This window comes from Cebidichthys violaceus, unplaced genomic scaffold (genome assembly GCF_023349555.1).
Source record: "Cebidichthys violaceus isolate CVI_PGR_0920_01 unplaced genomic scaffold, fCebVio1.0.p SCAF_19, whole genome shotgun sequence".
Taxonomy (NCBI): domain Eukaryota; kingdom Metazoa; phylum Chordata; class Actinopteri; order Perciformes; family Stichaeidae; genus Cebidichthys; species Cebidichthys violaceus.
Window position 1 is genome coordinate 11,804,691 of NW_027176361.1, and position 15,782 is coordinate 11,820,472.

Consider the following 15,782-nt stretch of genomic DNA (forward strand, 5'->3'; position numbering starts at 1 on the left):
CCCGATGATGACCCGATGTGGTGACATCGTGACCCGATGTTGTGACATCACGACCCGATGTTGTGACATCATGACCCGATGATGACCCGATGTGGTGACATCGTGACCCGATGTTGTGACATCATGACCCGATGATGTGACATCATGACCCGATGATGACCCGATGTGGTGACATCGTGACCCGATGTTGTGACATCATGACCCGATGATGACCCGATGTGGTGACATCGTGACCCGATGTTGTGACATCACGACCCGATGTTGTGACATCATGACCCGATGATGACCCGATGTGGTGACATCGTGACCCGATGTTGTGACATCATGACCCGATGATGTGACATCATGACCCGATGATGACCCGATGTGGTGACATCGTGACCTTGGTCCTGATACCGTTCCCTGATGTCAGTCACTAGTTGGGTTAATGCGTAGGTTTGCACATCTGTATGAGTTGTTACCCTGCAGCTTCATTCCACGCTGCTTCCTTTTTTACCAACATGCTCTGCACCCTTCCTGGTCGCCCTCCTCACACTCTGTCAATCACAGACATGGCATCAAAAGGTTAAAAAAAAGCTCTGCGAACTCCTAATGCACTTTTGCTCTGGTGGGATTCAAATAAACTCGGTGCTCAGCAGTTTTATCTGCCTGCAACACGGCCCATTTACCAGGCAGCGAGCGCAGCCCGCCCAGGGCCTGCACTCCACATGCTTCTGCAATGCAAGGCCTGTTCTCTGAGCCCAGAGGAATCAGTAATGGAACGATCCGAGAGCTCTTGAAAGCGTGGGGGGGGCAGGCTGCACAGTCGGCAGAACTGTCGTGGCTCTCCCTCTAAACGGGCGAACTTTCATTAGCGACGCCCTACCCTCCTATGCCCGGCTCACCTTGCTGGATTCCGTCGGCAGACGCCGGGCCTGGTGTGACGGCGAGGTCGCACCTTTTGAAGAATATTCTGTTTGAAAGCTGACAGGACTGCTCGGCTGTTATTTGTAACACCCACAGAAACACTGCGCCGGGTCGTCTCCGGTCTGCCGTGTGGGCTTCTTTCAGTCATTATTCACTTTCCATGTGTGTGTTTGTGCTCTGAGGGTCCGCGGTGGAGGTGAGTGTTCCAGTCTGACGCCATCAGTCTCCGTACCAGGAGGGAGAGTAATGTCCAAAACAACGGAGAAGAGAGATAACTGAGCTGATTTCAGTTATTACATAACTAGAGGAGCTCTGTTCAGCTGGTTTTCTCTATCCAGTATTTCTCTAAATGTTTGTGAAATGAATATCACATATATGTAGGCCTGGGCGATAAGGCTTATTAATAATACTGCTAATTTTAGGCAATGCCGAAATATCCAACATCTTTTTTTTTTCATCATTTGATTGTACCAGCGAGATCATTCTGGTAAACACAGCTCTTAAATGACTTTTGAGGACTTTCATTTTATATTTCCACATCAGAATATGGTCTGAGTCTCCATGACACCGAGGTGGTGTGCTGTCATTTTGTATTCTTATGAGTCTTTGGAAATGCATAATTCCTTATTATTAAGCTTTATTAATTATTCAACAATTGGAATTACATTTGTTTCTGAAATAGTTTGCAGGCAGTAGTTTTTTATATTATCGTTCATTGTATTTCAAATTTAAATTTTTTAAATGTATTATGCATTTTTATTCATCATTGACTAACTTATTGAATGACGGCTGCTTTTACCTTGAAGAAAACAGAGAGAAGTGAAGCAGCAAGGGACGTTTCACTGCGGCGTCTTAAAAAGATCGACTCGATGTTTGAGACGTAGTCGTTTACTGCATCCCACGTATATGAATATGATTCTCAACAGAAGCCTTTTCTCGTTGACCGTGAAGATGAAGTGGTGGTTGACATTTCCAGAAAAAGATAAAGAAGGAACCTTCACACCGTAGTCGACAAAGAACCTTCTTCTGATCAAGTCATAGCTGTTTGGAAAGAGGTGTCTTCAAAGTCACTGATACCCTGAACGTACGTGCTGAATACTTCTGTGATGTGACCTTTATTTGATCAACTGCTGATGTCGGTTATTAATCATCAGGGATGGGCTTGTGTCATGCAGGAGGTTCCATCTTGGATCTTCTATCCGGTTGCCAGTTTAGACAGCCGACACCTTTAATCTCTGACTAGGATTCATATGACTTATAGACGAATAATTGACTTTAACTCCATCACAGCTAAAATGTCTGTTTTGTGGTTAATGAGATCTCTAGAGGAAAGTGTGAGACATCAGTTAGTAGCACCGCCCTAAAGAATATTCAGGGTTTCTAAATTTGTGAGATGTTGTTCAACTAAACACAGCAAACAGGTGTCTCTTTACACAGACGTTCTGTAATATATATATATATATATATATATATATATATATATATATATATATATATATACATATATATGTATATGTATATGTATATATATAATACTGCCGTAAAGAAGATCCGCGCTTTGCTTTTTTACTCTGTACCCAACAACGCAGGCATTTAGCCGATCAGGACTGTGCCGCCCACCGGCTGCTAACAGCTAGCGTGAATTAGCTCTCCTCCTGCCGATTTCAACACAGACTCCTTGTTCACAATGTGGCACTATCAGTGAAATACCTGACAGTCCCCGGTACGACCGGACGGCATTAGTCTGCAGCCCTGATCCGGTATGAGTACTGTCACTATTACAGGATTTTGGGATGGACGTGTTGCGGAAGCGTCGGTTCTCGTGACATCCCTAAAGCCAGATTCAAAAGGCTCACCTCTTCCTGTGCACCAGGGGATTTGTCCCGACGTATTGCCAACACTTGTGTCTCATAAAGAAAATATCAAGGGACATTCTTTGATAAATGATGAGCACATTTCAGCCTGACGACTCCCATGAATATTAAGATTGCGAACGTGTGACCTACTGTCATTGTGAGACAGGTCTTTTTGGTTATTAAAGTGAAAACATAGAACCAAGAGAAACAATTTTTCACAGCAGCAGGAAACGCCTGGTCCAAAGTGGAGCGTGTCTGCTGAGACGAGGAAAACCCACATTTATTTATATGTAAATCTTACTGCTTTTCAGGAATTGCTGGAATAATTTGCAGCATATCATTGGATCTGGTTATTATTCTGTCTCTCACACACACACACACACACACACACACACACACACACACACACACACACACACACACACACACACAGTCTAAAAGTGGCTCTCATGCTGCCAGGTGTGAAGGAAGGAATCATCAGTGTAGATAGGGAACCACTTTCCCCTCGCAGCACTGATCCGTCCCGCCACTTCAGTTCTGGAAAAGCTAGGAAGGAAGAGAGAGGAGGGAAGGGAAGTCCTTCACAGAGCGCTTCATTAAAACTGGGAAGAGCTCAGGAACACTTGAAGTGAGGGAGAGAGGGATGAAGAGAGGAGGTCTGTGGGGATTTAGGATATAGGGAATATAAGAGTGAGCTGTTATAGGGGGATTGGGCTGCTGTGGCACTCCGATACTTATGTCGAGTGCACTAGTTCATCGCTGCCTTCATCTGTCTCACATGGGCTTTTTAAACCCGGTGGGATTTGGGCCACATCAGCTTTGCACTTTCTTTGCCGCGGTCTCACATTGACCTCGGTAAAGGTCCTGCTCTGTGCTCGCTTGTCCCTTCCTATCCATCCACCGCTGGCTCCCATTGGTGACAGGCGGTTCTAGATGCTTCCCGTTGAACAGCGACCGCGAGCCGCTCCTTATTGGAGGCGGAGAAATAATCTCTATCTGCAGCCTGCTGAGGTCTCAGCCTTGAAGACCTTTTGAGAAAACACCTGAGAGAAAGCCCACATCCCACCTTTTACGTTGCACCTGATGGTGTCATTGCTGGCGTGGAAAGAAGAGTCCTCTGAGGAACCGTAGTGAAAGAACGTGGTGTAGAAGACCTGGAAACAGCACCAGCTGATCAGCATTGTAGTAAAGCTTGTTCTACGTTCTAACCACTATTTTAATAATCAATCAATCTGTTGATTCATCAATGAATAATCAGATAAAAAGTGTTCTTCATTGGTATTCCTCGTCTTCTTGTACAATTACTACAATAACATACAGAGACCCTTGGATGTGATTATTGACTTGACGATACGCCTCCTGATTATTTAGTGAAGCGTCCATTCTGCTGTGGAAGTGCAGACGGAATGAAACACACAGGAATAACTGGACTCATTAACTGCATGAAGAATACAATTTAGTGCTGGATTGACTGTGCATTATTCATCGTACCAAACAATGTGTGTTTGTCAGACTGGAGTTATTAGTAGAAGCAGCCTCGGGCTGGTAGAACACAGGATAACCTAGGAAACGGGCACAACATTGTTCTGTAAGTGACCGGGGTCGTCTCCTGGTCCTCCTGACCGCGTCGCGGTTCTCCTGCGTTTCTGCTTCACCTCCGTTTGTCTCCCACGTCGCCTCCCTGCTGCACCGTTATCAACGGATAGAAACATCCTGCGCTGTAAAAGCACCATTCCCCGTTTCACTGAAGACTCGTTCGTTTGCGATTTACTTCATTTAATAGCGCAGACGACGTATATCTTTAATATTTATGAATACATCTCAGACGGAGACAGAGTGCATTATGTGAGTGCCTCGCTCTTTGGAATAGTTAAACAGTCATTTTGCTTTTAAATAAGAACGGCGCCTTGGGAAAACAGCCACAACCCGACGGTAAGAGCCGCATATTGTAGGAGCATTACTTACACATGTTGAAAGCATAAGTGTATGAGTATTAAGGGAACTATTGATTTGTACGCTGCTTTTACAGCTTGATGTGGGCTGCGGTGGTGTAATGCAATCGTAAGAACAATAGAAGCGCTTGCCAAAATAATGACACTAAAGGCGTAAAAGAGCTGCCATGCTAGGTTGATAATGATGAGCGCTTACAGTGAAGTCAAAGTTCTAACCCTGGATTTAAAAGGTGTTAAAGTTGGGAGAGGTCTTGTATATTGTGGAGACATGAAGCAGCTAAATGCTGCTTCATGTCTGGAGTGGTTTGGACTCAAAAAGCAGATGTCTACCTGGTGACCTGAGAGGTCAGGAGGGGTGTATGGTGACAGACAGAGATGTATTTTGGTACCAAGCAGTGACAGATTTATAGACCAGCAGTCTTTTAAACTGTTGTCTATCTCGAGTTGTTCAGATGCCAGTAGCACAAATGCATCCCATACAACCGAAATCCTGGATCAGGTCCCGGCTCTAATCCGATATCACGTTATCATTCATCAGCTCATTTTGAATACAACCCCACATCTCCCCCAGTCTACACATATTTGCACCATTTGTGACTTTTGTTTTGTATGTATGCTGATTGTCACTCGTTAGCTACCTCCCAAAAAACCCCGACGCTTGCGTCTGAAGTCGATGACAGAAGCGCTAGATATGTTTTGAACCTCTCTCTTTCCGTAGTTGACTGTCTGTGGATTGCTACAATGAGGGGAAATAGAATCAGGGCTGTTCTGAATCAGCAGCTCAGCAAGAGAGGATCAATGAGAGGTAAAGACGAAATAAAGACTGATGTGACCATCGCATCCACACGCAAGACTCGACCCATCAGACTCGACTATGTCAATTATTAGTTGAGTTTAAATTAGTAAAAACTACTTCCACAAAGTCCTAAGTACCACACTAATATGCCTCCAAGCCTTGATGGTAACTGCTCTCATTAATACAGATACTAAACCAAATCCTTCTGAATCATGAGCCTCTCTGCTGTTTCTGACTCGTCATGTTTACGACTTTTGGATATATATCGCCTTTTAAGATAAGTGTTCATGCACAACGGGGATGTATTATTCACGACGATAATCCAGACGCTGCAGTTTGCTCGGTAATATTAGCATCCGCTAAAAGCAAAGTTAGACTAATTTCAATATCTATCTCAAAGATGAAATACAAAGACACAGATTCAGGACGCAACAGGGACGATGACAGACTTGGACAGATTGTGATCGGACGGGACAGGAGTTCTACCAAACCCCTCGGCTCACGCTTCAGAACACGGAGATCACAAAAAACGGGTTCCTACTTTGAGCAGGATTCTTTTCTTTTAATGAGGCTGCATTAGAAGTGAGCCCAGTGAAAAGGAAGCATGGACTACACCGCCAACCTTTAGCGCTCGCTTGTACTGCAGAAGTTGTGAATACGTTGGAACGAGTTTCTCAGAGTGTACAATCTCAGTTTGGGGGGGGTGACACCCCTCGCTGTCTCTTCATCTATCTCTCTCTCCTTGTTGCCGTCCTACAAGCTTCCCACCACCGTCCCCAGTTCCACAAAAAGTCCCCAAAGTGGGTTAAAGCAAAAAAAAGAAAAACAAAAAGAGAATCAGTCTGGCACTGGATGGCAGGCAAACGCGTTTGCTGTGCCATCTCAGTTCTCTGTAACTTCACACTGGGCATTAACCCCAGGGGGAGGAAGAAGAAGAAGAAGAAGAAGAAGAAGGAGAAGAAGGAGGGGTTCAGCTCTTAAATAGCACTGGTATGCATCATATCACACAGTAAAGCAGCAGCAATGCAAACAGTCCAGAGCTGTCATTGCAGTCTGTTGTCAGACAGCACAGGGATAGATGGTAATAGGCCAAATATACGGGGGTTTGAATCCAATAACAAGAAGCAGCTGATTGCCCCCCCCCCCCCCCCCCCCCCGTTGAAATTACCCACTTTATCTCTTCCTTTTTCTCTCCACTCCCTCTGCAAAGCGAATCCACACAGTCATTCCTCAAGAAGATAAAGTATTTGCTGCGTTTTATTCCTCCTTTCTCGGCCTGCACCCCCACCGTCCCCCCCCCTGCCCCCCCCTCCCTCCCCCCCTCCCTCTATCGCTCAGCCGCCGGAGTAGATATCTGCCGGTGTCAGATATAGATCACGCCTCTCATTGTTTTTCCCCGGCGCAGCGATAGCTCGCCGGGCGTGTTAGCGCGGCTCACTCTAAGGATGTGAGGGTCCCTCGAGGTCCGCAGAGGAAAAGAGAGTAAATAAAAGAATGAAATAGACGGGTGAGAGAGGTGTGTGTGTGTGTGTGTGTGTGTGTGTGTGTGTGTGTGTGTGTGCGAGGGATGGAGAAGGACGGGTCGTTCAATGACTTCACAAAGAGAGAGTGTAAAACAAGGACGCTGTTTGGACAGGAGAGGACTGAACGTACACCAGGGCTGCCAAAAAATGTCCTTCCACAAAACTCAGCTTTCTATGTGAATGTCCTACCTTTGTTCCCGTAGATGGGTTTTGGTTTTCTTTGTCCAGATTCCTCAGAGATCTTAACCGTGACAAAATGAAGGTTAATGTCAGGTTCTTTTACAGTATGTTGTGTTGGTTCTTCTGAGTATCAAGGACACCGTTTTTGAAAAGAGATGTTGAAGCTGGATTTTTGTGTTTGTGTAATTTGATTGAACATTTCTTTACTGTGCTCCAGCCATGCTCAGTCACATCGAACATGGTGAGGCTGCAGCTGCTTCGTCAGCCCATCTCATGCTCCCTAAAACCAGATGTTACAGTTAAACATCTGCACTGTCCACGACCGGTCATCACTCAGCACACAGCAGCGTGGGAAGTGTTTTTCTCTGGCTTAGGATGCCTGCTTCTCATACTTAATCATGCTATTTATTCATATTTTGCAACGTATCCTCATACAACGATTTCTACGACATCTTGCAACAAATGACTCCTCGTTTTCGTTCGTTTTCCTACAAAAGCCAGCAACACCCAGCAACGCTTCCGCTCGTTACGTACCATACGGTCTTTAGAGGAAACTCAGCTAGGTTTAGGAAGAGATCGTGAAATACTAGGCTAGGTTTAGGCAACAAAACTACCTGGTTAGGTTGAGGAAAAATAACCACGAAAATGCCCTTCCAAATTACGAAAGCAACAAAAACATCAGCGTTGACTCGTTTGACACGGGGGGCGAACAGCTGTCTCCTGGCTGTAAGATCGCTGGACTCATCGACCTCCCGTCAGCCTTTATACTTCCTCGTTTATGATCACGTGGATCCGAGCAACGGAGGGATTTGGCATCACAAAACTTTACAGGTGTGTAGTGGAGATCAAAATGAAGGCCAAGGTTGAAGATGGGTGTGAAGGGTTCCACCTAATGTTTTGTGTTGTGTCGTCCTCGACCACTGTCAAGCTTCCACATGACATAGAAAGCCAGGATGCGACTTAGAATTACGTATAATCACATGACTAAACGCCAGCAGCGGTTGGAGCAATGTGAAAGCCTCAGTGTAAAAATAAAGGCTCTTTTTACTGAGAGCTCTTGCGAAGTTATTAGAAGTTCCACCCTTTTCTCCAGGGTCACTGAGCCGTCTAATCTTCTGTAGGTGGAGAAAATGAGTCGTAACTCTCGCGGCAATTAAAGGTGGATTTCACAATTAAGCAGGAGGACGTGCTGCGGCTGTCTGCAGCGGTGATGGCACATTCCTCTGCTGCCATCTTCCCCTTCCTTTGACACGTTTGCTGCTGATGATATACATGTTCTATTCTAACTACCTATAGCTGCTTCTCTATAGTGTTTTTATCTATATGCTATTCTCTTCTCCTGCAGTCACCCGCTTCCCTCCTTACTTTAATTTCATCTCGTTTGCAGGAACTTCTTCTCACCTTGAGTTCTAAAGATTACGTTGCACACGTCAGCGGGGAATAGACATGAATATTAAGCATACAAAAGACACATTATTGCCAAGCGATTAATTATTTCACGTTATTATGGTATTTATTAGATGTGCTTTCTGGAAGCAAATTGAATAATCACTCAACCTTGATTTCACATTGCTAAGAAACAAAACGATGTCACGTTTGGTGGATTGTCTTCCTCCATCTTTTCCCGAAACGATGGAAGCCATTTAGAATCATCTCTTTAGAGTCAAAGTAGCACAGAGACAGACAAAGGGCTCATAATGAACAAAGACCATGCTGTGTCGTATTATTTCAGTTAAAGGCTGACTATGAATTTGCATCGTTTCACTATAGTTTTATTCATGATCCCTGATGGATATTCATTTTGACACAGCAGGGACACGTTACCTGATAAAGAGGAGCAAAGTGGTTTTGAATCTTTTTTTGTAATAGTTGAGGACAGGCGGCTTCTAAAAGCTTTGAAGCGGATACGTTGCATTAACGGCACACGCACCTCGGCCCAGTAATCCAGAAGAATGGCTTAAAGCTGAACCGATTCAGTCTTTAGCGAGGGAACCTGCAGGAGACGGAACTGTCAAAAGATGATGCATATCAGCTGACCTGTTAGCATAACATAAATGATATTAATCCCTTGAATGTGCCAATTAAAGAATTGTAACCAAAATACAGTGACACACTGTCTTTAATGACTCCCAGAAGTCCAATGTGGATTACATCATGTAGTCCAATTTGTCCTCCTGTTGACTTTAAACTGCTCCACAGTGAATGTGGATGCTGCTGTTCTTTCAGGAGCTGTGAGAGGCCGAGCTTCACCTCTTAACTCTCCTCCATCGTGAGACTTTCAATTCATGGAGCGAACCAACTTGTAGAAGAGCTGAAAAAGTCGTACAACACCTTTTTAAACAGAAATTGATTTTCTTTGGACCCGGGAGCAGCTGTTTCGCAAGACATGCCGAACTGCCTCACTCAAACTTTGTCCGACCGCTCATTGTCCTTCTGCCTCAGAGTGCTTGCAGAGGTCGGAACGCTGAGCGACTTTGAAGCCGCTCGCCTCCACACGAGCTGACGTAAAACTACCCAGCAGTCCTAACGGAGACGTGCCGGCAGACAGGACGGCGAGGAGCGGCGAGGAGCGAGACATGAAAGGCAGCATTTAAACGATCGTTCACCACAGAGAGCTCTATCTATGTCTCTCACGGTGAACGGATGCCCCGCGGTTGGCGTTTGAGCAGGCGGATAAGACGGTGTATCCAATGAGCTCTCTGCTAAACTGAGGAGTGAGGTTTAGGTTCCTGGTTAGAGGAGCGACCCTCCTCATCCTTTGTCTCCTTTCCTTATCCTCTTCCATCCGTCCATCCGTCCACCGCCGCTTCGTTCTTCCCCTGCGGAACGCGGTAGATCGGCTTACCCGGCACACATGTACCACCTGACAGACGCGCTCGCACACACACACACACACACACACACACACACACACACACACTGTCACACAAAGTGATTTTATAATTGAAAAGCTTCACAAGAGACTCCGTGGAAGGGTTGCAGCTAGGAGAAGTGGAGCAAAGAACAGCGGTGATTTGTTGACTCAGAGGTCGGGCATCGCATCTGCCTGGTGTTTATTAAGCGCCCCAAAGCCTCGCTGAGCCGCACTCGATCATTCAGCGGGAGCGGCGTGATGGAGAGCCTCATCCCCGCCAACCTCTAATGCCTCTGCTGAAGCTATTAGCCCGCCTTAATGTTTTCTGCAGAGAGGATTCCTCAACCACAGAGGTTCCAGACCAAATGTGTCATCTGTTGATTTTGGCGGTGAATTAATATTGAATACAGATGTTTGGATTTTCTGGGCCACGCCACCCACACATTTACAGTATCAGGTAAGGTGTGCCGTGTCCTTACACTGCAGACAGCCACTGTAAGGAACTACAGACCACCGTATCTGAGCAAAGCTCCCTCATTAGAGCGCTTATATGAGCTCAGAGTGAACACTGCAATCACCATCATTTTCCATATAAAGTGAAGAGGAAAGCATTCTTCTTCTCTGAGCTATATTCATGGCGGGGGCTCGGGGGAGGAGAGTGGAGCTGGACTCTGCGTTACGTCTGAAAGTAACCACGATGTTTCCATAGAGCAGCAGAACCTGCTGAACCAGCAGAACCTGCTGAACCAGCAGAACCAGCAGAGTCTTTTTTAATTCCACGCATTCTTCTTCCTTTTAAAAACCTTGCGTATATTTTACTCTCAATGCAACTCGGCTGCCAACCGACACTGACTCATGTGACATGATAATTCAACAACTAAATGAGAAGAAGAAAATGGAGCGCTTATGGTACGTGACAGAACACACTCATCAACATTGGAGAAGAATCCGTTGGGATTGGGTTCAGTTGTGTGGAGCGGACGTTGAGAAGATCGCCGCCCAAGGCCGCCCACCAAGCCAGACCTGCCAGACCCGAACGCCAGGGAAGGTGGAGTCAACATGGAGCAGAGGTGGAAGCTAAGCTAACCCAGCTAGGACCGGCAATCTGCACCTGCAGGAAAACTCAGGCTTTGTTGTGTTTGTCTTTTGTAGCAAGTAGGCTACAACTGCATTTTGATGTGCAACCCTCTGTTGCATAATGACAATATTCATCATTGACTCTGAAATAGAAATGGTTAAATCAGGCAACCGATCTCTCAAAAACAAGCAAAAGCAAATCAAGATGTAGAATCATTTTTATTGAATGAGCAGTCGGCCGGCGGTGGCTAATCTCTGTGACTAAGTCACCTTCTGTTGTTTCCAGTGGAGGCCTGATTGAGTTTGTGTCAGAGATGTTCCGGTGGAACTTCGAGCGCAGCATGCCCCACCACGGACAACGTGTGCAGCGCCATTCCAGAGGACGGAAGAAAGATCGAGATCAACATCTTAAGCAACCACAGACGTCCACTTTTCCATTCCACTCAGCTCAACTCATTATTTTTTTCCTACCCCTATTCTGAAATCCTCAAATGTCACGGATCCCCCTCCCTGTCAGTGGCAAGTGCTGCTGACATTTTATAGATTCCTCTCGGTTTTATCGGCGATAAATGGTGACCTTTGCCGCGGAGGTAAAGCATTTGATCTTCCCCAACCTGAAGAAACAAACCTGTCAGCGTTTGATCACAAAGTCAATTTCGCCTTCTTTTTGATATCGAGCATGTACCCCGGCAGGTTGGATGGCTTACTCCGCTCCCTTTGTGGAGGCATTGTTTAGCTATGCAGATTGCACAAAGCACAAAGCACACTCGACAATGAGAGCTTAATGGATTACTGTACCGACAAAGAAAGTGACGAGAGCCTCTCAGGGCCCGGTGGGAATTCGACGCTTTTTAGGAGCATATGTGACGAGAACGCGGCGGAGGCCTGCGGTGACTTGTGAGGCGCCTTCGCTCTGGCACAAAATGATAAAGCGGCGTGATGGACTGTGGGGTGAGAGTAACAGAGAGGTCTTGCTCAGCGGGGAGTTTGGTTGTGTGCGCTCACATTTGTCAGTGCCGCATTAATTGTGTGAAACGCAGACATATGAGTCAATGAGCATAAAGGCCGTACCAGCGATCGGCAGCCAACGGCTTTCAGCTGTTCTGCCGTGACCGATGGGCACTGTCGACGGTAACTTTACAGCCACACAAGCGCAACATGTCAGTGTGGGAGTGATCGCAGTGACCGGCTCGTCCCTTCCTAACACTCTTAATAAGCAGCTTATAATACATCGTTTAATTCAAAGACAATATTTAAATACAAATACAATCATTTGTTTCCTAACCATTTGAATTGTGTTTTTATGCAAATAACCACTCTTTTCATTTATAGTTGGAGATAAAAAAAAAATTGCAATCAGTGCATCTCTGAGGTAGTTTACAGGAGAGAAGTTATAACTAGAGATTCCCCCGAGCTGATCCGTAGAATCGCTATCAGAGCCCAGCTGAGCATATTTTAATGGATCATATCGGCTCAAATAAATCAAAATCCAATCATTTCCTGTCTCTAGTCTGCTGTTTTGTCACCTCAGCCTGCAAGTCCAAGTGAACATCCCAGCGTGTAAATGTGAGAAATTATTTGGGCGGAGCTTAAAGTAAGAGTCCAGACACTGAGGCTGGCAACATGCCTGGACTTGCTCAACGACAATGCTTATCAGTGCAAAAAAATAATCTAATATTTAAGGACTAAAACTCACAGAAGGACATCCAAAGAGCGAAAGCTATTTGCCTTTCAGCTAAATAGCTTCCAGCATGTTTTGTACATTACCTTTCGCTAACAAAGAAAAAGAGAGGAGATATTAAAATGTTTGATTAACGATTTCAATTTGAGCTTAACAACATCGACTATTTTACCCAAGTGTAACTGGATCATGTACAATATTTAAGGATAATACAATCAACAAATTAGATAAACGGGATCCTCTGTCTCTGATGCACACAATAATGTTTCCATCACGTTCTTCTCTCCGATACCCGACAGACTGACCTCCGTGGTTCACGTGAGCGTTAGTTAGTGTCTCGCAGACAGACTGACGGTCGTCTCCATGCTCCTGTCTGCCTCCTCATTACCTGCTATGGGCGGCTTGATTGTCTCCTACGTGAAGACAGACAGAGATGGGAGGAAACGCTGTTCCAGAGAGGGACAATTAAGACGCATGCTGCTGCTGCTGTCCTACTGCTGTCGGGTTAATAGCCGTGTCTCCGCTGATTATTGATCGTCTTTAATGGCTTTTGGAAAGTAAATATTCTTCTCATTTCCCCGACGCTTTCTGTCGGCTCCTGGTTTAAATCCCTCTTTGTTATTCATTTGGTAAACATGGAACGAAAGATCGTTATAAAATCTTCCTCTCTTCTTTTGTGCTTGGCTATCAGTGTGTTCTTGTGTGTGTGTGTGTGTGTGTGTGTGTTTGATTCAAATCCTTGATAAACGCAGTCTTTATAAGTCCATTACACTGTTATTGCATCTTGTTCCGTCTTCCAGATGATATCAGCTAAATGTTCCCCGGAGTTGAAATGAAAGTTCTGAAAAGTCTCTCGTTCTGGTCATTACTACTCTGCTGAAACAAAAAGGACGCTCCAATGCTGTCTGCGGTAGAATTTAGAGCCGGTCCGGGCCGACACACATGAATCACTCTCTTTTAAATTTGCCGTCTGCAGAAGTGGTTTTGTCAATTTGAAGTGGGCTCATGATTCATCCGAGCTAATCTAGTCATCCTGTTGAGATCCTTGCTCGGTGAAAATGGGAGCCATCATTCTACAGACCCGCATCGGCACATTGACTCGAACCACGCAGCAGACAAACGCTGCAATGACTGTGACATATTTATCGGCCTCGGGACCGACTCGGCCCTTCATTTTGACCTCGGATGTAAAGTTAGTGATGCTGCGCCGTGACGCAGTCGGCCCACAGACAGATGGGAATTGGCTGTTGATAAGACAGATTGTTGGTGATAGGCCTTTGTGTAGGTGTGCAGATTTGACATGACTTTAAAGGGTTTCTGCGCTCGCAGCTCCTGAGCCGTTGACTCAGCCGTGACTCAATCAGCAGGCGCTAGAAGCATGAAATAGTGTGCTCAGAGTAGACCCGGTATTCATGCGTGGAACTCAAACACGCTATACTTCAGAAGCACTCTTCAGACCGTGGAGCCGATCAGATCATATGTCCAGAGAGTTATTACCTGAATCTGCAGCTCTCCTTACTGGAGCTTTATTGTGAGTTTCAGCTTGTTTGAGTCACTTTTATTTCACTCGGTCTCATTGTGTCCATGTCGCCCGGCAGCCGGCAGCTGTTTTTAGCTGGTGTTCGTCTCTTTGTGAGGAGTTGGTGGAGATCAAACCAGCGCTAAAGGAAAGGAGCTAAACGCCAGTGTTTATCCGCAGCTGCTGGATGTATAAACGTATATAAAGTGTCTGCTGACACGTTCACCCTATCAACTTAGAAAGTCACAACATGTCAATGTTTTCTCGTGATCCATTTTTGCATTCTCTATATTTACATCAGAGGTTTTTATTTTCCTCCGTCTGTAATAATATACTATAACTGTCTTAGTCGTGTGATTTTATGCGTCTGGTCCAACGTTTTCCGTCCCAAAATAGCGACACCTCAACGTATGGAGTACTGATCCGACACCAGTGTTTGATTGTTAAGCTGATACTGTGAGGAGACTGGGATCATTCTTTATGTGAGGCAACATCAGGCCTCAATCAAACATTGCAACTATAAATATAACAATTAAATACATAGGTTTAAATTGACCAAAGAATCTTCTGAATTAACAGGAATTAAACCTTTTTGATGCTGGTATTAAAAGAGGTCCCATTGTCCCTAATATCAGATCCAGCTGTCTGAGTCAGTATCATCCTGACATCGGTACAGCGTCAGTATTTCCACATCGATGACCACAGGTGTAAGATTTTCAAACTACTTTTTCTCTCCCATCGGCTCCTGATTGAGACCCGATGGTCCGTCTGCCTGAAGCTTCGTTTTTTCTGAGGATTGCAGGGAAAAAATATCCAAACAGTTACCACCTAATGCCACGTTTATGTCTTTTTATATATCAGAACTGGAGTTAGTGCACTGTTTTTTCCTATATTGTAACACTGTTTGCTGTCTTTTTCCTCAATGACACAGCGCTGAGCAACAGGTTGACCCTGATGATCGGTCCGCTCTGTCTGACCTGTGTGACCTGCCTCTCATGTAACGCTACGGTCTACGCACACGCAGCCCTACTTCCTGTTAACCTCGTCCCGCTTTGTGTCCTGCAGGGCTGCGGGGGGGAAGGACGGTGACGGCACAGTGGCTCTCTCAAGGCCGGAGCAAGAGGGAGGCCGGAACCCCGACACAGGTCAGACGCCTCGTCAACCTTGTCTGCTGATCGTTGTGTCGCTGACGCTGGTCCTGCCGCATGAAAAGCCACTCAACACTACGACTGTGGCCGGTCGCTTTAACTGTTCATGATTACGCCCATATATCTGGCTAGTAACAGGCAGAGTGGCCCCGAGAGCTAGCGGTGCTTATTACACATATCGAGATAAAGGTGTTGTTCAAAGCTGGCAACACGGTCATGTTTCCTATTGCTACAGCCTCACTGGTGACTGGACCTAACATGCCGTTGTGGAAATGCCACGGGGGGCAAAA

At 45.7% G+C, this 15,782-nt stretch overlaps 1 protein-coding gene across 1 annotated transcript in view; it reads left to right on the forward strand.

Annotated features, from left to right (window-relative positions):
* The window catches only part of adam19a (ADAM metallopeptidase domain 19a), a 149,450-nt gene that overhangs the window by 4,470 nt on the left and 129,198 nt on the right, over window positions 1-15,782 (forward strand). Inside the window, exon 2 of the mRNA XM_068713695.1 lies at window positions 15,410-15,489. Coding sequence (XP_068569796.1) covers window positions 15,410-15,489 — 80 coding nt within the window. The remainder of the gene's footprint in view (window positions 1-15,409; window positions 15,490-15,782) is intronic.